Source organism: Palaemon carinicauda, chromosome 1, assembly GCF_036898095.1.
Source record: "Palaemon carinicauda isolate YSFRI2023 chromosome 1, ASM3689809v2, whole genome shotgun sequence".
Lineage (NCBI taxonomy): Eukaryota > Metazoa > Arthropoda > Malacostraca > Decapoda > Palaemonidae > Palaemon > Palaemon carinicauda.
The window spans coordinates 211,899,229-211,923,467 of NC_090725.1; the positions used below are offsets into that span (position 1 = coordinate 211,899,229).

The 24,239-nt window shown below is 38.2% G+C and overlaps 1 protein-coding gene across 7 annotated transcripts in view; it reads right to left on the bottom strand.

Annotated features, from left to right (window-relative positions):
• LOC137653849 (kielin/chordin-like protein) overlaps window positions 1-24,239 on the bottom strand; it is a 352,325-nt gene that overhangs the window by 49,626 nt on the left and 278,460 nt on the right. For 6 of the 7 annotated variants that reach the window (XM_068387520.1, XM_068387509.1, XM_068387513.1 and 3 more), the window contains 2 exons: window positions 23,711-23,920; window positions 14,752-14,916 (listed from right to left, as the gene is read on the bottom strand). In XM_068387520.1, coding sequence (XP_068243621.1) covers window positions 14,752-14,916; window positions 23,711-23,920 — 375 coding nt within the window. The remainder of the gene's footprint in view (window positions 1-14,751; window positions 14,917-23,710; window positions 23,921-24,239) is intronic. The other variant, XM_068387528.1, reaches the window with a different exon arrangement.

Below are 24,239 nucleotides of genomic sequence, written 5' to 3' on the forward strand. Positions count from 1 at the left end.
ATTGCAAAGAAACAAAAGGAGAAAATGTCAATGATTTGAGGAAAAGGATCTGCAAGTTAAGGAAATTTTTCTTAGAAGATGTGAAAACGAAGAAAAGGGTTGGTATGAAGAGTACGAACAGACAGGTTGCAGTAGGACATCAGGTATTGCTCTATTCATCGAAAGAGATTCCATCTCGCCAACAAGTTCCAAGAACCATTCCAGATTTTTGAGATGGGCAGTGACCGGACCTACGTTATCAAGATATCAGGAAAATGGAAAAATCTGAGGAAAGCCATATTAACTCCGAATCTGATACTTCAAGCACCGGGTGTGGATGCGTCGGATAATGGGATTGAAGCTGTCTTATTGCAAGACGATAAGGAAGGAATTCTTCACCCTGTTGGTTTTATGTCATCGAAGCTGAAAAAGCAGCAACGAGTCGACTCGACAGTTGAAACGGAACTGCTGGTGCTGATCGCAGCAATAAACGGATTTTGAAGCAAAGCAAAAAATCTATTTTTGGGTGAGATAGCCATGTCGTCCTGATGGAAGGTTCCTTTAGGCAGGTTTCTAAGGGACATTTAGCTACAGTGATACTCCCAGAGAATTGACCATAGGTCTCCAGAATACTAACTCCTGGGGCGAGTATCCTTAAGAAAATTCTTAATGGTATCGCATAATATCAGGGGACGTATTTCTTGATACGACACATGGTAATCTTCACCCTGAATAGAGTTTTCGCTCTGAGGGGGAAGAGTGGCGAAAATGAAGGGGAGCTGTCATCAAGGTTACCCAGTGGATCCCCTTCCTGTACTACTACAGGGTGACTCATGGCAACTCATTCCTTGTTGCAATTAAGCATGGATGGCTACAGATAGAGTAGTTTCGGGTGGGGATTTGTTACATATGCTCCTTTTCTAGAAAATGAGGGCGGGTACATCAGGACGACATGGCTATCTCACCCAAAAATAGATTTTTCTCTTTGCTTCAAAATTGGTTTTTTGGGCCCAGCCATGTCGTCCTGATGGAAGTTTACTAGAGAATTACTTGAAAGTACTATATCTGTGGGTTTGTATAAGTGCTTTTACCTTGAATCAGCTTCTATATGGTCACCAGACCACATAGATATATGATGCTACCGTTATTTGTCATATCCGCTAAGCTTAGAACTAGCTTAGGGCTTCCTGCCCCCTGCAGGGAAACTGTCAACACTGACTATAGAAGCTAGAAGGTTTTGTATAAGTAAGAACAAAATGGAATTAACTCACTACTAGCATGTTCACACATAGAAGCAATTTCTAGTGTCTTATTTTAGGAAATAAATAAAAGGACTCTGGCTAGTTTTATTCAGCTACTTGTGGGGCGAATAAGACGCAAATACATTTTTAGTATTTATTTGTATAGACCAAAATAAATACAACAACGAATGTATTAAAACAGAATCAATTACTACATTAACCAATATTCTTAAAGTACATATATATTTATCACCTGTAAGGGAAGAAATATATGTTAAATAGGGCCACTCAAGATATTGCAAAATGATTAAGATAATTTCTCTTTAGATGCTGGATAAGTTCAAACACTGCGTACGAATGTACACACAGCACTGGTATCATTGGTTAGATTCTACACCTATAAAGAACAGTCCAAGGGGCACCAGGGTGACCCTTAATAAAAGATATTACACTTAAAGGTGTTAACACCTTTTCATCCATTAACTGTAAAGTCCCAAACAGTTCACTGTTCATCGCAGCACTAGACGACAGGTTTTACAACACTACCTGCTACCACCACAAAGTGTTTGATTTCATGCACTTGCTTCGCATAATGTTTATAAATGATTCTAGAGGATTTCCAACCTGTATATGAGCGGAGTCTATCAAAGTCCATATGCTGAAAGAAGTTCAGCGAGGAAGCAATTTTTCTTGGATCATGACCTGTGGGTGTACTGTCAGGATCCGGTCTGCGAATAAAGTAGGTGAGCTTTGCCCTCAGTTGTTTCAGGGATAAGTTTGATCCTGAGGTTTCGCCTATGAAGAGCTGTCCTCCCTTGAAGTCTGAGGTTCTTTAGACACTCTACTGGACATAGAGAGACATCTTCCTTCAGAGGGCAGATTCTCCAGGGACCCTACCTTTTGGTTGGAAGATCTCCCTCTTCTGTGAACTGAATATGACCCTCGTCTCTATATAGGGCTACTATTTCACTAACTCTAGCCCCTGAGGCTATAGCGAACAAAAATATAATTTTTTGTGTTAGATCCTTTAGGGAGCAATTTTCATTGTTCAAGTTCGAAGCATAGTGCAAGACTTTGTCCAGAGACCATGAAATGGGCTTCAGTGGGGCTGCTGGTTTAAGTCTAGTGCATGCCTTCGGAATCTTGTTGAAGATTTCGTTTGACAGGTCCACCTGGAAGGCATATAGAAGAGGTCTAGTCAAAGTGGATGAAGAAGGACAGGCAGAAGTCTATCGAGATTTCTGTCGACTTTTTTGCTTTAACAAAAGAGACCCACTTCTTCCAAGACGATTCATATTGTCTTCTGGTTGATTTTGACTTGTATTCTTCTATAAAGTCGATGCTGTCTTTCGAAATCCCAAACCTTTTCTTGACTGCTAAGGCGAGAAAATCATGAGATGAAGGTTTTGGGTTCTCAGTGATGAAGCGTAGACTGTCGACTTCTGAACCAGCTGGGACAGAACTGGGTTCGGTAGAGGAAACAGCCTCGGCCTCAGTTCTGTCACCAGAGGGAACCAATTGCTCTTGGGCCACTTAGGCCACCACTGCTGCTGTCCCCTTGAAGGATCTCAGCTTGTTGAGGACATTCAGCAGGAGATTTGTTGGCGGGAACAGATAGATATGAATCCATATGTTCCAATCGAGGGACATCGCTTCTGCCCAAAGGTCTTCGTATGGGGGTACGTATCGAGGTAGTTTCTTGTTGTTGCTCGTTGCGAAGAGGTCGATCTGCAGTTCTTGGACTTTTTCCAAGATGAAGGAGAATGAGCCTGCGTCTAGGGACCATTCTGACTCTATCTGCTTTCGCCTGGATAGAGCGTCCGCCGTCACATTGCGGAACCATTGTAGGTGAACTGCTGATAAGTGCCATCTTTTCTTTCTTGCCAAGCGAAAGATGGCTAACATCACATGGTTGATGTAGGGAAATCTCAAGCCTTGTCGGTTCAGACATCTCACTATCACTTTGTTGTCCAAGACCAGCTTGATGTGGGCTGATCTGTGAGGGGATAACTTCTTCAACGTCAGGAGGACTGCCATGGCCTCCAGAATGTTGATGTGAAAGGTCTTGAACAGGGATGACCAGGTCCCTTGAGCTTTCCTTTAATGGGAATGATCTCCCCATCCTTTCGTTGAAACATCTGTGTGGATGACAAACCGATGGTTGAGGTGGTTGTAAGGGAATAGTCCTTGCTAGGCTCTTGACCTTCGACCACGGCCTCAGAAGTGATCGCAGTAAGGTCGGTGTCGGTCTCTGTCGATCTCTTCGAGCGTCTGATGCGTATCTTCTCCAGACTCCTGACGCATCTTTCAATTGTGCTCTTAGCACTGGGTCTGTTACTGCTGCGAACTGGAGAGAGCCCAGCACTCTTTCCTGTTGGCGTTTTGAAATCCTGTTGGATTTCAGTAGTCTCTTGACAGAACCTGCGATCTCTCTCCTCTTCTTATGTGGAATGGAAAGGTGGTGTGAATGCAAGTTTCAATGGATTACCAACCATTGAAACTCTTGAGCTGGAGAGAGGCAAGACTTCTTGTAGTTGATCTTGAAGCCCAGATGTTCCAGGAACTGGATCACCTTTGTGGCTGCCTGCAGACAAGCAGTCTTGGATACTGCCCACACCAGCTAGTCGTCCAGGTAAGCAGCTACCTGAACGCCTTCTAAGTGTCTGTTGTACGACTGTGTCCGCAAGTTTCGTGAAAATCCTTGGGGCTATGTTTATTCCAAAGGGCTTGGCTCTGAAGACATACTTTGTCTTCTGTAGCTTGAATCCTAGGTAGGAGGAGAGGGGGCAGCTGACTGGAAGGTGCCAGTAAGCATCTGCCAGGTCTATTGAGACTGTGTACGCCCCTTTCGGTAACAGGGTTCTTATGTGTTGTAGGGTTAACATCTGGAACTTGTTGTTCTCGATGAACTTGTTGAGTGGAGACAAGTTAAGAATGTCCGAGTTTGTCCGAGTCATTCTTGGGAACACAAAACAGCCTTCCCTGGAATTTGATGGACTTTGCTTTCGTTATAACCTTTTTGTTCAAGAGTTCTAAGGTATATTCTTCCAATAAGGGGGTGGAGTTTTGGAAGAATTGAGGAAATGAAGGTGGAGATCTGATCCATTTCCATCCTAGTCCATTCTTGATTAGGCTGTGGGCCCAGGGATCGAAGGTCCAACGATCCCGAAAGTGGAGAAGTCTTCCTCCTACCTGGAGAATCTCATTGCTTGGATGATCCGGAGGGTTTGCCTCCCTAACCACGTCCTCCCCTACTTCGTGAGGGGTTTCTTGAGGAGCCTCGTCTAGATCCTCTACCTTTCGGGTGAAAGGTAGTGGTGTGCCTCTCAAAACCTGGGTTAAATGCTGGTGACTGGGCTACCAGCTGTTGAGGCACCACCTGGAAAGTGGTTTGCAGCTGAGCAACCATTTGGGGCACCGTGGTCATGGTTACTGTGGGATGTTGCACAGGTCGAAAGGGCAGTCTTGGCTTCTTCATCTCCCTCTTAGGTTGGGGACCAGTATCAGGGGAAGATTTTCTCTTGGCAGAGATGCCCCACTTTTGGAGAAGATTCCTATTCTCTGTGGCGGCTTTGGCGACTACCTCTTGGACTGCTTCCTTTGGGAAGAGGTCCTTGCCCCAGATACAGGAAGTGATCAACTTCCTGGGCTCGTGTTTGACCGTTGCATTGGCAAACACGAACTCTCTGCAGGCCCTCCTGGCCTTCACAAAAGCATACAAGTCCTTAACCAGGGTAGCCATGTGCATCTTGGCTAGGACTGTATACATGTCTGGAGTGCTTGCAATGACTGCACACATCTCCATGCAGTTATGGAGGGACAGAGAGGCGACTAGTCTCTCTTTTGTCTCCTGTTCTCTTCTCAGGAGAAAGTCCGACAGCTTCGCTGTCCTGCGATGTCCGCGTCGAGCTTCGATACCGAGAAGGTAAGGTGGATCTCGTTCCAACCCTTCTAGGCCAGAGACAATGGCCTAGACTCCTCTAGCGTAGGACATGGTTTGCCTGCATCAATTGCCTTAAGCACACTGTGGAGAGCTTTCGACGAGAAGAGGAAAGCTCTGGATGAAGGAGCAAGGAAGGTAGGGTGCTTCTTGCTCAACGCAGAAACTTTAGAGTTGGTATAGCCTCCTTTCTTCAGGCTACTCGTCAAGAGAGCCTGTGCCTTGTCATGGTAAAAAAACCATGACTTCCTTGGGTTCCGTCTCTTCCTTAGACGCCGGCTCACTCTTCAGCTGGATGAAACATTCTGGGTAAGCCGAAAGGTTTGGCCAGAATTGAATGTCATCAAGGGGGATGGCCCCCATTTTCTCCGAGATGTAGAGTTTCCCATTCATCATGGGCATGAACTCTGCATACCTCCAGGGATTGGTTTCAGAACATGGTGGCAGGTCAGACACTTTGGGTCGCTTGTATGACCCACGAGAAGCAACTACGCGGCTTGCTTCCCTGAATTCCTTCCTCATACCTACGTTTTCCTTACGTAGAGTGTAAACCAGCTGCTGGATCTGGGCCATAATCGCTTGGCCCAGCAGGTCTGGTTGAGGAGTTGGAGCCGAAGAAGTTGATGGCACAGGCTGAAATGCCGACACAGATAGAAGAGGCTCCTCCGCTTCTGTCGACTCGAGATCTTCTTCCTCTCTAGGTGGTTGGGCCACCTCTTCATCAGGGTCCTCTTGAAAGAGCCCCTTTTTGGTGTCAAAGGACACTTCTGACATCCTCTCCTGATGGATGTCCATGCCTTGTAGAGCCTCGTTGATGTCGGCCTCTATTGCAAGCTGTATGCAGGGAGGTTCAGGTCGTACTTGAGGTACGACAGCATCAGCTGTTGCCTTAGGGAACAGCAGGCTTCTGATCATGTGGCTTGGTAGGTAAGGTCCCGGAGAGTTCTTTTGGAACCGTCATACCCACTTCCGAAGCGTTTCCCTCGCAGTATCCCTCGATTCCGTCGTCATGCGATCACCGAAACCCTCAGTCATCAAGGCCGAGTAGACGTTGCAATCCTTGGGTTCCCAATATCTCAAGGGTTTCAGTTGCGATGGAGCAGGGGGCATGAGACCTGCACATGGTGTGGCCACAAAGTTCTTACTCTTGTAGTTCAGTACATCACCTCACACTCCACCTTGGCCTCCTCCTGTAAGGAAAGAGAAAGGTGAAATGAGTATGGGGTAATCTATCACACTGATAAATTAAATTCATGCATTAAATTAGCACCTTCTATTATCATTATAGCTTAGGATAGTAAGCTTGAAAGAAAATAGGAAAGACACATATCTGTGTCTCCTGTCCAAGCAATTGCTGTGACTTCCCTCAATATTAATATTTAAAATTTCCTTATTAGGGAAATCTAGGGCGGAAGAGCTCTAAATTCTAGAGCTGAAGTTAGTGTATACTAGCACTAACCTTCCCACAATTGGAACATTAATATTGTAGGGTAAAGATATTACGTTCTGATGACCTATGGCTCATCAGGATATTGAAGGAATACTTCACTTCAACATTATTTAGCGGTCTCAACAATGGACTGTGAAAGGATACACAGAATATGTTGGAAAACATACTACTGTATATTGTATACTATAGTTTTATAACTGCAGTATGTACTATGCTGCAGAAATACTGGCTACTGTATAATCTTATACTGTAGTTCTGCCGGCATGCTACCGGCTAGGCTAGTACCTGTCGGCACTAGCCGACAGAGAGAGAGAAAGCATGGAGAGAAGGGCTACCGTATTATTATAGTTTAGTACAATAACTAGGGTTGTAGGGACTACTGTCTCTACTGCCTTCTTCCAGAATGAGGATTCAAATGGAAGGGGAAGAATGTAATAATTCTAGCTTCCATCCAGCCACAGTATCTGTTGCCAGCTGCTCTGCCGGTTCCAGAGTTTGTGGATGGCAGTCGAAGAGAGGACTGAAGAATACTCAAAGTTATAAGGGTCTCCCACTAGCAGCCGTCATGGCCGGCACAACCTTTCCTGGAGCCCTGCTTCCGTTAGGGGGCAGATCGAAGCGACAATCAAGCCACCTTTGTAGGAGCCTGGCCGGCATCGCAATCCGCCTGACAAGCGGGGAGATTGTAGAATACCAGCCACAGATGTTGTGACGGCTAGGCCATCACTAAAGGACAGAAAGGGGAAGGGAAAGGGTCTTATATTTTGTGTCGAAAGAAGGCGGCACGTCTGCCTCCCACTATCGGCCACAAACACAGAAACATAGTTTCTATACCGGCGCCATCTTAGGCGGCAGAGGAATAATGATTCCTCAGCCTAGGACCTTGCCAGATACAAGTCATGTCTTCTAGACCACAAGGGGGAAGGTGGCGGCAATTGTACTACCACTTTCGGTTGTGGGCTAGGGAAGCCGGGCTTCCTATCCCTGCAACTGTGAACCGGCAGGGGAATGACTAGTCCCCCGTCAGTAGAGTTGCTGACAACAAGACTGAATACTCTGAGTTACTGTCATAATTCAAAGCCATGATATTCACCGGCAAAGAGGGAAGACAGAAACACTATCCCAGTCAAGCCGGAGTACACTACTCTATGGCAAGACCAAGATAGGGTTGTCGCCTAATGGTGGCACTCAGAGGGAAGGAAGGGTTTACCGTTAAATCTCTAAAAGAGACGACTATCGAATTATGTTAGTAATTCTAGGAGATATGCTATCTCTGACTGAATTGATAAAACGATACAAGAGGGTAAACAGGGATAACGTTACTAAAGTATACTAAAACGCATTAGGCTAGCCTAACTCGAGTTAGTATCCCGGCTACGCTACATCACTGAGACCCTATCGTATATGATCGAAACGTTTCACAGAAGAGGAAATATTACGTGCATGATCTGATCTTTAATAGTATAATTTGCCTGAATAGCTATAATTCATTAAAGCTAAATACCGGGAACGTCATACTACTGACTAAATTAAGCATTCATGGCGTACGACAGCGTGCAAAATGGCGCCTCCGGTGATGGCAGTGCTCCGCTAACCACATCTAAATTATGCTAATTTAACTGTGAGAAGGGAGCTAAAAATTATACACAGAAATTGAATAATCAACTCTCCAGAGTATGAATATGCTGGAGAATGCATGATAATAATCCAGGAATAGTAACAAAGCACCGAGAGCGAGTGGGAGATACACCGTGCTTAATTGGCTACTATTAAAGGAATGAGCTGCCATGAGTGGCCCTCTAGTAGTACGAGAAGGGGATCCACTGGGTAACCTTGATGACGGCTCCCCTTCATTTTCGCCACTCTTCCCCCTCAGAGCGAAAACTCTATTCGGGGTGAAGATTGCCATGTGTCGTATCAAGAAATACGTCCCCTGATATTATGCGATATCCTTAAGAATTTTCTTAAGGATACTCGCCCCAGGAGTTAGAATTCTGGAGACCTATGGTCAATTCTCTGGGAGTATCACTGTAGCTAAATATACCTTAGAAAGCTGCCTAAAGGAACCTTCCATCAGGACGACATGGCTGAGCCCAAATAACAAATTTGTAATTTACGTAAATTGACCACAAAGTGATTGAGATTACGGTGTATTCCAATCATAATCCTTTAACTTTTGTTAATAACATAAAAAAAAATAATCAAAGGTTAACTAGGTGGTCACTATGTTTGCAACCTTATTGTGTTAATGTAAAGCATGTATCATGTAAATATAACATGGTTGCAGATTATTTATCTCGGGCTGAATCGATGGATTCATGCCCGGAATAAATAATCTTTTTTGGTAGGAGCTATCTTACGAAGCTGGTCTAGTGTAGAGTAAATACAATATTTTATTCATGATTTATTTATATATTTCATTTGTGCATTGAAGAGATTAATAGCCATCCCGAAAGATGAGTTCCTCTCGTGTAGATTTAAGTTTATTATGTAAATTATGTAAGATGTCCGTTGTTAATTTCACTGTATTCTTTATTCAAGTCAGTATATGTACATTGACGTTATTTTTAAGAATTTACTTTTTATTTTCACGTATTTGGTTACAAAGTCTTACGTAATCTTTTTGAAAGTGTTATGTGGTTTGTGCGAGATGTGAGCAAGGGCTTGTGTAATGTTCTTTTATATTTTTATGAGGCACTGCATCATGTTTGAGAGGAAATATGCATTTCTTATTTTGTGCCATGTGCTTTGAAAGGTTCTCGAGAATCCTAGTGTTAAATGTTATCTTGTTTTTTTATTTCGGGGACAAAGGGTGGGCGGAGCTAGCTGACTGAGAGAGTTCGTTTCCCTGTTGCTTGAGTACACGTTCGAGAGAGCAGTACTTGGTAACTCTGACGCCCTTATGCCAACCCCCCAGATCTCGGACCTGGAACATTCTGGAAGTAGCTAAGTTTCATATATATATATATAGCGACCGCATGGGTGCATAGATCAGATAGAGAATTTCAACCTTAAGACATAGCCATCTCCCCCTCTTTCTCTCATACGCAGATCAGAGTATTGTTTTAAAAATGCTTCGTGAAATATCAGAGTTTTGGTGTGACAGGTTTTTGCAAACAGTGAGTATTCATAAAAATTCTCTTAGACCTTTTGTAACTGGCCCTGTAATAAGGTGATAGGTATTTCTATCGTTACCTGGTTATCTATTTTCATCAAGTAACAAACTTAAATATTGTATTCAGCTTTAATTTCAAGTGAAACAAGTGATTGTGTAATTTTTATAAGTATTACTTCTTTTGTCTTAGTCTAAGGTTTATTCAGATATAATGTTCCAAGTCAAGTGATTATACGATTTTCAGATTGTGAAATTTTTGTCTTAATCTAAGCTTTGTTCAGACTTAATATTCCGAGTGATTTATTCTGTTTTTATGTAAATTCTTTGTGTTGTAATTTATATAGAATATATTTATTTTAGTAAAGAGTGTATTATTTCAATCATCATTGTTTATTGAGGCCTCGCTCGTATTCTGTGGAGGATCGTAGTAAGAGTTTGTTTGAATAAGTCTTAAGAATAATTACCCAGTTTTGTTTGAGTATACTTAAGAGAACTTTGGATATTCAGTGTTTTATGTATCGCTGTCTTGGAGTTATATAACTGTCTCCGAGTTTGGGTATTAATATTTCCAAATGTAACAGATTTAATGTAAAAGCAAACAGGTGAATTTGGAATTCGAGAGGTTGTTTAGCTTGCCAGCCGTAATATATATGATGTTATATGTTTGGTTCCTAGATATGGGACCATCTTATAATATATATGTATGTATGTATATATATATATATATATATATATATATATATATATATATATATATATATATATATATATATATATATATATATTTATATATATATATCTATCTATCTACCTATATATATATATATATATATATATATATATATATATATATATATATATATATATATATATATATATATATATACCACATACACACACATAATAATACCTCTATCAACAAAATTTTTTTTATACAAAAAATTCATGACATGAAAGGAGACGCGAAGATTTTTCGCCTTATATTACAAATAAATTTCATGATACAGAACGAGATTTGCCCGGCTGCTGAGAATAATTATAAAGTTTGTGTGCTGCCAAACTCTAATCTCCCTACTCTGATGCTAGTTACTGCCATAGGATCCTGCTCTATCCCATCATGCATCTATATATGCGAGTTTCCGAACATTTTGTTTAGGCATTGCTATCATTTACATTGAATTCGTGTTGGAGATTTTGCTTTTGTGCTTTTTTTTTCTTGCTGTACAGTACTATATCATTTTGCATTTTTCAACTCATATGTTATTAGCCATGGATCTCATGAATGTTGCTGATGTTCAGGGAAAGAAGGGGAGGATGCTTTCTATGGAGATCAAGCTAGAGATAATCAAGATGTAGGAGGCTGGCATGCGATTAAGTGTGATCGCTAAGGAATATGGCCAAAATCCGTGGACCATCCTTAAGCAGAAGAAAGCCATCAAAGCAGCAACACCTCCTATGGGTGAGACTTTTTCCCAGCAAGAGGATCCACGTCCATGCTTCTCCTTTGGATTAAGGACAAGGAAATCATTGGAGAGACAATCACTGAGACGACAGTCATCCACAAGGCCAGTGCCATTTTCAGTGATGTCGTGCATGATCAGGCCAAAGACGACGCTGGAGAAGGGACATCGCAGCAGATACTCCCAGAGTTCAAGGCTTCTCAGGGTTGGTTTGAAAAATTCAAGAGACAGTCTAGCATTCATTCAGTGGTGTGACATGGGGAGGCTGCCAGCTCGGACACGAAAGCGGCTGAAGCCTTTGTTAAAGGAGCCGGCCAGTAAGCCAATATGTGGAAATATAGGACAAAAAAACCCAAGATTTTGAAAAAATTCACTGACCTACGTATGGATATGGAGATTGCATATACAAAATATTTTGTCAAAATGCCACTTACTTTCATATTTATAGGGTAATTAGTAAAAGTATCTCAAGAAAATGCAATATTTCTTCTGTTATCATAAATTTGGTATTTATTACATTTTAATATAAAACAAATTGTGAGCAACGGGATTTGTATGGATTCCATGAATCACAAGACAGGAAGTTATAATTACACCCTTCAGTGCTAACAAACCTCAGAGAGAGTACATCTTTGAATTTGACCTCTGACATTCGCTCGCTTTTACGTCTGTTTTTCTTGGTTTCGGCAAGAATTTCATCATGTCAAAGAGGAAAAGACAATTTTAACAACTAGCTAACATAAGGGAGAAGAAGAATATTTGCCCTAATAAGAGTTCAGAAGTGGGTAATATCGGCTATATTATTGGATTTACCGAAGGAGAGAGAGAGAGTGATGTGGATGAAGGAGCGACCATCTCACCTGACAGGAGTCTAAAGAAGTAAGATATTGAGCAAAGGGATCTTCATTTATGATTGAATTATGATAAATTATATTGTTTAGGTTTATTAATATAAAAAAAGGAACATAAAATTCATAATAATCATGATTTATTAATATTGTCTTTATAAAAATACAAAGAAAACTTTGAATGCCCGTATCTCAAAACTATAGTTATTGACCTTCTCCCTTATTTTTAAAAGATATAGCAATGAAATTTGGTATATAACTAAGAAAGACACTATAAAACAATCAAATAGAGTCCTTTTTCCAATTTTTGTTTCATTTTTTTTTCTTATTTTTTTCCCTGATTTACAGGTTTTATTTATTTACCATAAGGAAAAAACTCATATCTAGCAAAAAAAAACTTTTAGAATGAAAAACTATTTGATTGGAGGTCTACATCAGGTCAATATAGGGTAGTAATCCCAAGTCTTAGTATTAAGTATCAAGGGAGGAGATAGAATTTGAAAAACACTAATTTTCAGGATAAATCGTCCTGGCGTCGCAAAACCGGTCAGAGGCAAAAATCCTATGCAGTTTGGAGATGTCCTAAGTCACCTTATTAAGTTGTATGAATGTAAAAGCCCTGTCTTTAAAAAATGGCATTAGTCGGCCGGCCCCCTTAAGACGTTCGACAAGTTGACAATTGAGGAAGGCTACAGTTCCCAGCAAGTCTTTAGCTGTGATGAAACTGGTCTCTTTTGGAAAAAACAGGCCTCATCGGAGGTACATCATGGTGGAAGAGAGGAAGCTACCCGGGCATAAGCCTGTGAAGGATAAGCTTTCCCTTGCACTTTGTGCAAATGTCAGTGGGGATTGTAAGGTGAAGCCCCTGTGTTGTATCACTCAGAGACTCCTTGAACCTTCAAGGCCTACACAGTTCTAGAGAAATTTTTGGTGATGTGGAGGGCTAATGCAAAAGCCTGGGTAACAAAACTGTTATACACCGAGTGGGTAAATCTCTGTTTTGGTCCGACTGTCAGGAAATATTTGAAAGAGAAGCACCTCCCTCTGAAATGTCAGCTGGTGTTGGACATTGCCCTGGTCATCCTCCTGGCCTTAAGAAAGATATCCTAGCAGAGAATTCATTTATCAAAGTTCTCTATCTTCTGCCTAATACCACCCCTCTCCTCCAGCCCATAGACTAGTAAGTGATTTCCAACTTCAAGAAGCAATATATGAAACATCTTTTCAAGAGATGTTTCGAAATCACTGACAGCAAAACCTCACCCTTCATCAATTTTGGGAGGAGTATTTCGATGTGATATGCCTCAGACTCATCAATCAAGCTTGGCAGGAGGTCTTGAAGTGCACCTTGAACTCTTCGTGGAAGAAGCTTTGGCCTGATGCCGTCTTCATACGAGACTTCAAAGGATTCCATGTAAGCCTAGCTGTAGCCGAAGCCGAAAAAGTTAACGATCTTGAACCTGTTCCGCAACCTGAGGTAGACGAGATCATACACTCGGGAGGTCCATGGGGCTGGTCATGGATAAGGACGATATTTAATAAGCTTCTCGAGGAGCACCAAGAGGAGCTTGCGACGGACCGCCTGAAGGAGTTGGAGGTCATTCAACTGAACATCGTTCAAGAACAGTTCTCTAGCAGCGAGGAAGAAGAGAATCATATGACAATGGCAGAAATTAAACAGGCTCTAGCTGCTTTTCATACAGTACAATCTTTAGTAAAAAATAGACATCCCCAAAAGGTTTACACAGGTCGTGTTCTTGTGCAGTGTAATGATGTTGCCCGACTCATTTCAAGAACATTTTAAGAAGGTAGAAACAAGCTTCCTTGGATAGTCAAGTGGAAGTTCAAAGTGATCCGAAAAAAAACAGGAAAGTGGAAATGATGAAGAAATTTATGATATTTAGAAAGTACAAAAAGAAAAAAAAAAAAGAAAAAAAAAATTAATTTTAAGTTATTCGTAAGGTTAGGTGTTGTTTTCTGCCATTTTTCAATATGCTTCATAAAGTTAAATGTTAATGTTTTCTGCAATTTGTCAATGTGTTTTGTAAAGTTAACTGTTCAATGTTTTCCTGTTACTTGTTAATGTTGTCTGCCGTTCACATACATGTGCACACCCCTCCCCACTGCCTAGAGGTATTAAGATAATAAGGCAAGTATATATAGAAGGCATAGGAAATGGGAGAATTTTAATATTTTTGTTTTTAATTATACAGGTAAATGCCGATTTAACCAAACTTCGGGAGAAGCAGCAATATGGACATGAGACGACTATAGAAATCAGAAATTTTGTTTTCAAAATTCTGATTTTCCCCTTAATATTCTAGAACATACAGTGCCAGACAGTAAAAATATGATATCGAGGTTATAGAATTGCTGAAGATTAATTAATAAGATTTCTGGCACATAAAACACAACAGACCGTGAACAATTTATATCAATGTAATGGCCTTATATCAATTAATAACCTATATTTTTATAATTAAATTAAGCAAGCAAGTATCAGCATAAAACTCACATGCCATAATCTACAAACTTTAGGGTAGCCTACATTTATTAATCAAAGCCTTAAAGTCATACAGTACTTTACTTGAATATTTTTTAAATATAAAATCAATTATCTTAACTATATTTCTCTGGATTACTTTTACAAGAAACCATAACTTATTCTATGGTAGGAATTTGTAATTTAATGCTTTTGGTATCCAAGCACTGACTAACCTTTGTAAGACTGCTTTTCTCTAACTGCATCACAGGTATCTAGCCTTACACAGGTAAATTCTGGAGGAGTGATGCATCGGCAATCAATTTCACAGTTTGATAGCTGCACCGATTTTCCTACTTCTAGAGATATTGAACCAAGATGACACTGGTCAGGGCGGCGATCTGTGAACGCAAGAAGGCAAGTTTTAATATGTCAAATAAAATAATTAACCAATAAATTTTCTATTTCAAGAAACTCATACAGCTGCTTCCATAATTAATAGTCATGCTCATATTCAAGCATTTTACTTTTTATCATAGGTTATGAAATTTAATAGATAATGTTTAACCACTGTCAACTATATTCACTAATGGAGTTATCTTTAAATGTGATTTAGTCCAATATTTGCTTCAAGTTTGAGATTTTTTTCTACACTGATAAATTAAATTACAACTATCCTTTCATGCACTGATAACATCAAGGAAAGCTACAAAAATAACATTGGCCAATATCAATATCTATGCAAGCATGATTACGAATTAAAATGCCTGTTTAAACAATTCTAAAATGCATTTCTCTTCATAGCAGATATCAAGGTAATTTTCAGCCAACTTATTTAAATGCTAACCGTGTAAGTTCTACTTTACCTACTCTTTCATAGTTAATGATAAATACATTGAAACTGTAAAACTAAAATTATAATCAATAATGCGAACACAAAACGTCTTTCAATCATGAATAAATTTTTGGTAAGAAAAACCTTGAAATTCACTGGACAACGAATATTAAAAGAGTTCACTTCAATTGAAAATGCTCTGTACGGGGTGAATACAATCAAACAAAAACTATATTCTAAAGTTTACTAGTCTGAATGTCATGCATTTTGCATAAGGATTTCAGACCACACAATTTGGCAACAACCAACTATTCATTGCCAAGGGCATCAATCAGTATCCCTGTAAGTAAATAGTGTAAACTAACAATATTGTATGATTACTCTACGACTAAGAATTTTATAACTACTTCTACATTTTGAGTTTTACAGTGATAAATCCTACTGAAAGGAATATTAGAGGTAGAAACAAATTATCATCAAAGAAAGAATTAAATACACACTTCATGATTCTAATATTAATTTAGAAAATTATCACCAGAAAATAAATTGATTGATTTTACAAAAATAGGCCTTAAATCTTTCATCTTCACCACTGAGGCTTTAAAATCGGTTTGAAAAACTCACGTAATGTTACACAAAAAAAAAAAAAAAACAATAAAAAAGATAATAATACCATGGAAACTTTAGACTGAGTAGATGTAGTTTCTCCTTTAATTACATTATCAGAATACAGCATCCAAATCCTACTCATATGGTTATAAAATAGAGGTTTCCTGCATTTTTTCTGGATATGAAGAACATTCCTAAATAGATTATAAATCTGACATATGTTGTTATTTAATAATTACTCTATTAACAATAGATTTCGCCAAAAATTACTTTATTTTGGACGTCTCTATGGTATTTGTCATTACCAAAGTTTGATGTTCAAACTTTAAAAGCATGCAGTATCTCATAGGGTGGTGCAATGTTAATGATTGGTTGTACATCAGATACATTTGTTTTATTATCTGTTGTTGTAAACATTTCAGGAGAATCAGGAATACAATCACACTAAACATCCTTCCATCATTGGAAAAAAAGAACTCAAGATACTAATATTTTTCTAAAGTAAACAACTCTCCTTCATGGAATAATGCAATAGTATTAAAACTGTTCTTCACGTATTTCAATATTACTTGAGACCTAAATATTCATACAAAACCTATTGGCGTATAAAATTTGGCACAAGAGTTTTTATACCCAAATCCACTCCTTTATTCGTTCTAAGTTCTTTAAAAAACAACTTCCAAATTGCTTCTGCAAAGAGGAGAGAGAATTTTCCTTCTTTTATAGGGGTTTCTAAAAACAGGCACATGCCCTGATTAGGTAACTGGCAAGACCTGTTCCAAAGCAAGAGCATGAGCAGAAACAGGTATATGATCCGATATACATGGTAAAATAAACAAATAAATCCAAATACAAGATCCAATTTCAAGTCATCAAGACCAAACACTTCTACATTTTGAATTCCAAAAACACCAACTTGACCTATGCAAGAATACATCCTGAAGAGGGGGGAGCAAGGGAAGGGGAGGTATGGGAAACTGACCCCAAACTTATACTCTTTGCTATTTTCTTTGATTTACCTTCCCCATTTTTGGCTCTGGTTTCAGTTAAATGTAAGTTATCAGACATAACCTTCTATGATAACCAATTACACTTGGCACATTGTGCAAGTAAGGTACATGCGAGTCCTTGTCAAGGTGCGTATTTTGACGAGGATCCACTTTAGCAAATAGGGGCTTATTCACTTTGCATTCTGCACAAAATATAGCCTTTACAAATTTGAAAGACATACCTCTGTTATCCCTAACTAAGAAGTGTACAAAATAAACCTTATACATACTGTACTAATGCAAAGCAAAACAATCGCTTCTACTAAGGCTACGGCGATTAGAAGAGTAAGAAATAAAAATACCGCCTTTTCACCTCTGTCACTTTTTCTAAGGTGAAGAAATCGAGGAGGACTTGTCAGATGTAATAAAAGGAAAATGCTTCTTTTACACAACCTCTCTTAGGAGGGGCGGGCGGCTCCTTGGGACTCCTGACTCCATACAGAGGGAGCCATAGCCCTGTGTAATGTTTTTCAAATTCATAGTTATGGCAACAAAAATAGTGACAGGAATGGCTGCATAAGAAAAACCCAAAATCTGTACTCGTTTACAATAGGTAATGGGAATTCTACACATACTAGATAAAGTATTTTAATCAACTGAAGTCAAGTGATACAGAACACCCACTATAGAAATAAAAGTCTAATTAGAAGAAAAAACCTCTGAAAGGACTGTGATAGGTTTAACTAGAGTGCCTATATTTAGGTACTCTAGGTTTAACCAATGTTGGGTAAGTTTTGTTATGTACAGTATATTGTTATGCTGGCACAGTCTGATGTTGACTGATATTGGATGTCATTATCACTGTGCTGCATGTTAATAACCTAGCAAGCTTTTAAGAATCCTTATAACCGTGTGTGGTTCCAGAAGACACAACAACAAAATTTTGATGATAAAATTTATTTCTATAATCACAATTTTAAAATATCCTATTTTCTTTCACTTCAATAGTCCAGCCCCTCTTAAGAACATTTGGTCAAGCCAACTAATAATGATAATTTTAGTCTATAAAGGCCTAACTTCTACAACATCCTCTTGGCATCTCTAGTTTAGCAGGGAGGAGGGGACATGAGATAAACCCAAGGCGAGTACAGATATAATAAGCTTTATTAAAAAAATTCTGCTCATTTCTATGAGCTTTGCCTGGTGTTCACCTGGATCTGGCTACCTCCCACACTCTAATGCAGGTTGGTCAGTGAAGGAAAAAGCTAATCCATTTAATACCCTAGTTTATTATTATTATTATTATTATTATTATTATTATTATTATTATTATTATTATTATTATTTATTAATCAGTAATTGTTGATTATTAATTATCAATTATTATTATTATTATTATTATTATTATTATTATTATTATTACTTGCTAGACTACAACCCTAGTTTGAAAAGCAGGAAGCTATAAGCCCAAGGGCTCCAACAGGAAAAAATAGCCCAGTGAGGAGAAAAAAAACTGCAAGAGAAATATGGAACAATATGAAATATTTTGAGAACAGTAACAATATCAATATGAATCTTTCATACATCATCATCACCTCCTCCTATGCCTATTGACGCAAAGGATATACCTTGCTAGGCGGTATATCTTAGCAATCCATGTTTGACAAAGGTTATACTTGTATAAGCGGATGAGCAACCTGGTGGAGTAATGAGAGCTTCGGGTGTGGAGGAAATGGCCCCCTAAATCTTGATGAAGTCAACGGCAGCAGGGTGGAGGATTGTGTTTAAGGTGATGGACTAACTGTCTCTTCGGCTTTTACTCCTGATACCTAGCAGTTGATCTTACTGGGATTAGTATGGACTGGCAGGAGTCACTTGTCTTAGTTAGATAGGTGCTGCGCATCACAAGGAACTGACTATCCATTGATGAATCTAGCCAATGAATCCTCTTTCATATATAAACTATAAAAACTTAAAAAATAGAGGAAGAGTAATAAGATATAAAAGTGTGCCCGAGTGTATCCTCAAGCAAGAGAACTCTACCCCAAGACAATGTAAGACCATGGTACAGAGACTATGGTATTACCCAAGACTAGAGAATGACGTTTTGATTTTGGAGTGTCCTTTTCCTAGAAGAACTGCTTAACATAACCATCTAGGTTCATCAAGAGTGTTTTAATTTCTCGAGACCAAAACAGTTGATTTTTCCTTTGTACAGTGAGTGGCAGAGCCATCTGATTCAAGTAAAGGAAGAACTGTTAAGTTTAGATACTTACAAGAATTAAACGAGATTCGTCTCCAATAAACATAAGTTTAAAGGTAAAAACCAAAAACTGCAAAAATCCACATTGCCAAAATCTATCATACCCAGGATGGTCTAAAAATAAATATGAAATCAAATAAATGTAATTGATAAAAAAATACTCCTAATTACTCACTTTTAATACTTTACACTAGATCTTCTAATATGGCTACCCAGCTCCCAATACTTGTTACAAAACTATAATCTAATAAAGATTTATATCATTTAATCAATACTGATCACCTCACAATATACAATTTAGATACTACAGAACTTATACTAGAAAATCACCTGCAGATTCTACAGCATCCAATGCTCGGTAATTCTTATAAGAAAAACATATTTATTTAAAGTAGTGATGGGTAATCGATTTGGTATGCCGCTGAGCTATTACAAAAATTCTGTCTAAAGGGATTTCTACAGAAATTAAGGGAAATGATTGCACTTCTAACATCATAAACACAAAGTATTAAGGACCTCATCTGACTTAAACCCAATTCTCTAATAGCCTTGGTCACTAAACCATTAATAAGAAAAGTCATAACACTCTTGAATCTTAACACAACAGAACAAATTAGAAACCTTTTCTTCAATGTTTGCTGCTTAGTCCAAAATAAAATCTAATTGCTCTAACTGGATAAAAAAAAACCTGATTCTATGTGAAATTCACCTTTTCCAATGAGAAAATGTGCAAATTGAGGAAGACTTTTCTCCTTAAAAAAACCCCTTCCATAAGTTGAAGACGAGGACTCTTCAGATAGTATATCACAACATCTAAATTCCAATAAACAGACTTGATAACTCTAGAATTCTCACTTGCAAAGGACCTAAGTACATCTGCAATCATACCCAAGGTGGATAAATCCTACACAAGTTATCTGAGCTCGGTATTAATCATGTCCTATAGCCATTAATAACAGAAAGACAATTTCCTTTTTATAAATCTAGAAACAGAAAAACTTGGCATTATCAACCAAACTAGTCCTACAGTAGTAAGAAAGACATTCCTGGGACTGCACCAATCAACCATCCTACTGTCTCTTGACACAAATTATTGGTAGACTACAATTTGGAACCTACGCTAGACAATTTAGAGGACCAACAGAAGCCTTTCTATCTGAGAAAACAGTAAATAGGTTCCATATGGTTAGGTGAACTATCCTCAAAATTGATTGAGACTGGATTGATCTTAGGGATCATTAAGCCCCTCTCGTCAAGGCCAAAGAGGAGCCACAAGTGCCCTCTTGCTGTTTGAAGATACCCTAAACTCTCTCATCACTGCTCAAATCATTGAGAATAGAGGAAAAGCATACAAGTCCAGATTTGACCTTCTATGCTAAGGGATCTAGAGCCAGAGAACAAAATACCTCCATCTTCTTCTTGAGGGAAGTTGCATACATGTCTGTATCTGGTCCAAACAACCAACTCCAAATCGCTGGACACTAAAGGACGTAGAGGCATCTCATTTAGCAGTAATTGTACTTTCCTGCTAAAGTAACCTGCTGGAATATTCAATTTCCCTGGAATAAACTGAGGTAGAAGTATCACAATCAGGTTCATTAAAGATAACAGTACTTTCATTATATGGTACAAGGACTCCAACCTGGACGCCCCCTTCTTCCAAATATAATTCTATGCTGTTGTGTTGTCTGCAATAATCACTATGTACTTCCCCATCACCATAGAAGCCTTTTAGCCTTGACCCTGGAATACAGCTAAAAACTATAGGTAATTTATGTGTAGCGACTACTTCACTGACCACTTTCCTGACAGATGAAGATAATATATGGTTACATCCCCTCCTTCCTGGAAACATCGCTGAAAAGAGACATGCCTGGGAACTTTACTTCAAGCAACACCCTGAACCAAACACTAAAGGTAGTCTCAACATTTCACCAGTTTTAGTTAGTTCTGAATCATCGGAATGCAATTCGTGTCTAAATGAGAAGTCCTGTCCCAATGATGATCAAGATGTATTTTGAAATCATTCTTTTTAGCCGATCTATTAAAACAAAATTCTTGAGAGATTCCATGGTACCTAGGAGCCCTATCCACATATAAGCTGACATTGTATTTTTATTATTTAAATTTCTCCAAAAAACACTGTAAGGACTGAATCCTCTTTTCCGATGAAGATAAACACAAATGGAATTCTAATTATAAAACTATTTTGATACTTGCCTGACATTTATGTGGCTTCCTTCTCAAAGCTGATTAAATGTCTATGTTTACCATAAAAATCTAAAATTTTCCATTTACTTTTATTGTAATAATCTTGCCCCTTTAGGGGAGTATTAAGTTTATTTGGTGGCATATGGTGATATGAATACTAGGGTACACTACATCATCATCAGCCTTTTCAGTATCGAAGTCAAAACATGTTCAACAGACTCCTGACATCAATAATCCTACTCATCCCTTCCTTTGAGACACACCAGGAAGAATACTATTCATGTGACCCTTCAGATCTTGTTTTCCTCATCTTGACTTAACGAAAATTTAAGTTGGATATGTTTTTTACTTTGGAGACTCCAGCCCTGAGACAACATTTATTGGTTGATCAAGCCACACATATGACAAGTTTGTAACACTTTTCTAACTTTTCATACTGTAACAATGTTTCCCACAAATACCACTGGACATTTCCTTTAAACTTGGGAGGTTTCAAGACAGAAACCCCAAAACTATACATCTCTTATCCTCTCCTTTTCACTATGCACCTTGTTTTCATCCAATGTGCATTGGCAATCTTCACAATTTATGTACATCTTAGGTGGGATTCTGAACCCTATAACTGTCTGTGGTTAGTCAAATATTCACTCGTTGGTACAACCACATTATCTGAACTCTTGAATGATCATATACCCTTAATTATATTGAATACATAAATTATTCAAATATACAGTAATTCCCTCATAATGCTTTCATTCACAATGCATACTTGCTGCTTACTTTAAGTAGCCCCTACTTAAGTATATATTTGGCTATCAGAGGCAATAAAATGTATAGTATTCATGCATGAATTATAGAAAAAAACCCACTGCCTTAGGCAAAGGATTTCTTCCATTCTCTTTAACTAGATACAGAAGTCTCTTTTGTAATGTCCAAGTAGATCCTGAAAATAGAAATCAAAGGGTATTGGGGTTGATCTCCCCTAACAATGGTAATTCACTAACTGCTGTCCCAATGGAATACACCATTAAACATAGTACTACTTCATGTGTTTATGACCGCACATTTTAAACTAAATACTGTATGTGTTTATGGCCAACCTAAAATACAAGTGTTTGTATAAGTCAGAAAATATTCTTGAGTAAATCTTCATGCATACATTAACAGCGGAGTAAACTATTATCACATCCACATGAGCATACCTACAATCCACATTAGTTTGAGGAGAACATTCTTGTGGTTTATTTTTTGTAGTAATAAAAGGGAACTCATTGATATAACAATATTATTGTCAAATATCTTTGTTATGGTTGTCTCTATGTCTTCTATCTATTCATGCAAATGCACCATATCTGCATATGCATACATCACATGCACTTGCATACATAACATCTATCAAATATATTGTATCTTATTCACCATCGTTTGTTTTTTGAACCTTGATAATTGTTAATTTCAATATACTCAGCTTGCTTACCTTGTGACTCACTGATGATCTTAATTGTTGTATCACTAACCTATCCCATCAATATATCTGTTTTTTCAGTTTATTGAATTACTCTTCGTCACTATTGCAAATAATAGACAAGACATTGGAAACTATTTGTATATTAGTTAATTTTGTCATAGCGTACTTTGAAATAATTTTCTCACACAGGAAATTTTTATTTCGTTCATGCACAACACAATGATTCACATTTTCAAATGATGAATAATGTTGTCATTACATGAAATGTTTACAATAATTCTCAGGATTAACTTTTGAAATATTTGTCTATCACATTAAAAAATAGAAAGGGGTTTATCTTTTATGATTTTCCATTAAAACTAAAAAAAAATTTGATAGGCATAAATTCAGACACTGTAAATGCAAGCACGCACATATAGCCTGTTACTGAATCGGTACTGATAGGACACTTATAACTCTATATATTGCCATGCTTCATACATTTTGAACAATCTAATTATTATATAACATGATGTTCTGGAGCTCACATTCTTTCTTCAGATGCAGAACACTTTACTGTAGTGCAGATAATTATAGCATTCCTTCCTACTCCAGCAAGCAGTATCCAAAATCCTTCAGTAAGCAAGTGTCTCCATTTTGCTGCTATTAGCTTTTGAGATTATTTGAAAGAAAACTTGTTACTTGTTTAATCATTTTTAATCATCATAGGTAAAATAAATACCTGAAACAAATACCTGAAACCCTTTTGTCATTAACTAAAAACAGCCATTTGGAATCCACTGCCGACTTTTAACTGTTAAACATGTATGCTGGGACTTACAATTTGGAATTAGACTGAAGACAACCAAAGGGGAAATATCACCCAGTTTTTGTTCATTTTCTGCAGCCACTGCTATGATGTATGACTGTTCTAAGTAGAGACCACCAGATACCAACTGTGTGATAAGAGGACCAGTGAATTTTGAGGCAGTGCTCTTATCCAGGAGAGGTTTATCTTTTGGGCCTAATGCCTGAACCCACACTTGATAACCTGCGTGATAGGCCACAGATATATGAGAACTTACAAAACCCTGTACCGGATAAATAAATTTTATTATTGCCAGATTTATAGCATGAACTTTTATAAAAACATAAGTGATTATAAGACATATTCAAGAGAAGAAATAGAAAAACCATGCAAGAAAAACAAAAAGCATAAAATAAGTAGATCACAAATAAAAGTACAGTACTACTAAATCTATAATATTAAAAGATTAATGGCAAAAGCAAATTAAGAACTACAACCCGAAGGTACTGCATATAAAAGGATACATGAGGATGTATTGTGAATAAGACAGAAATTCTCATTT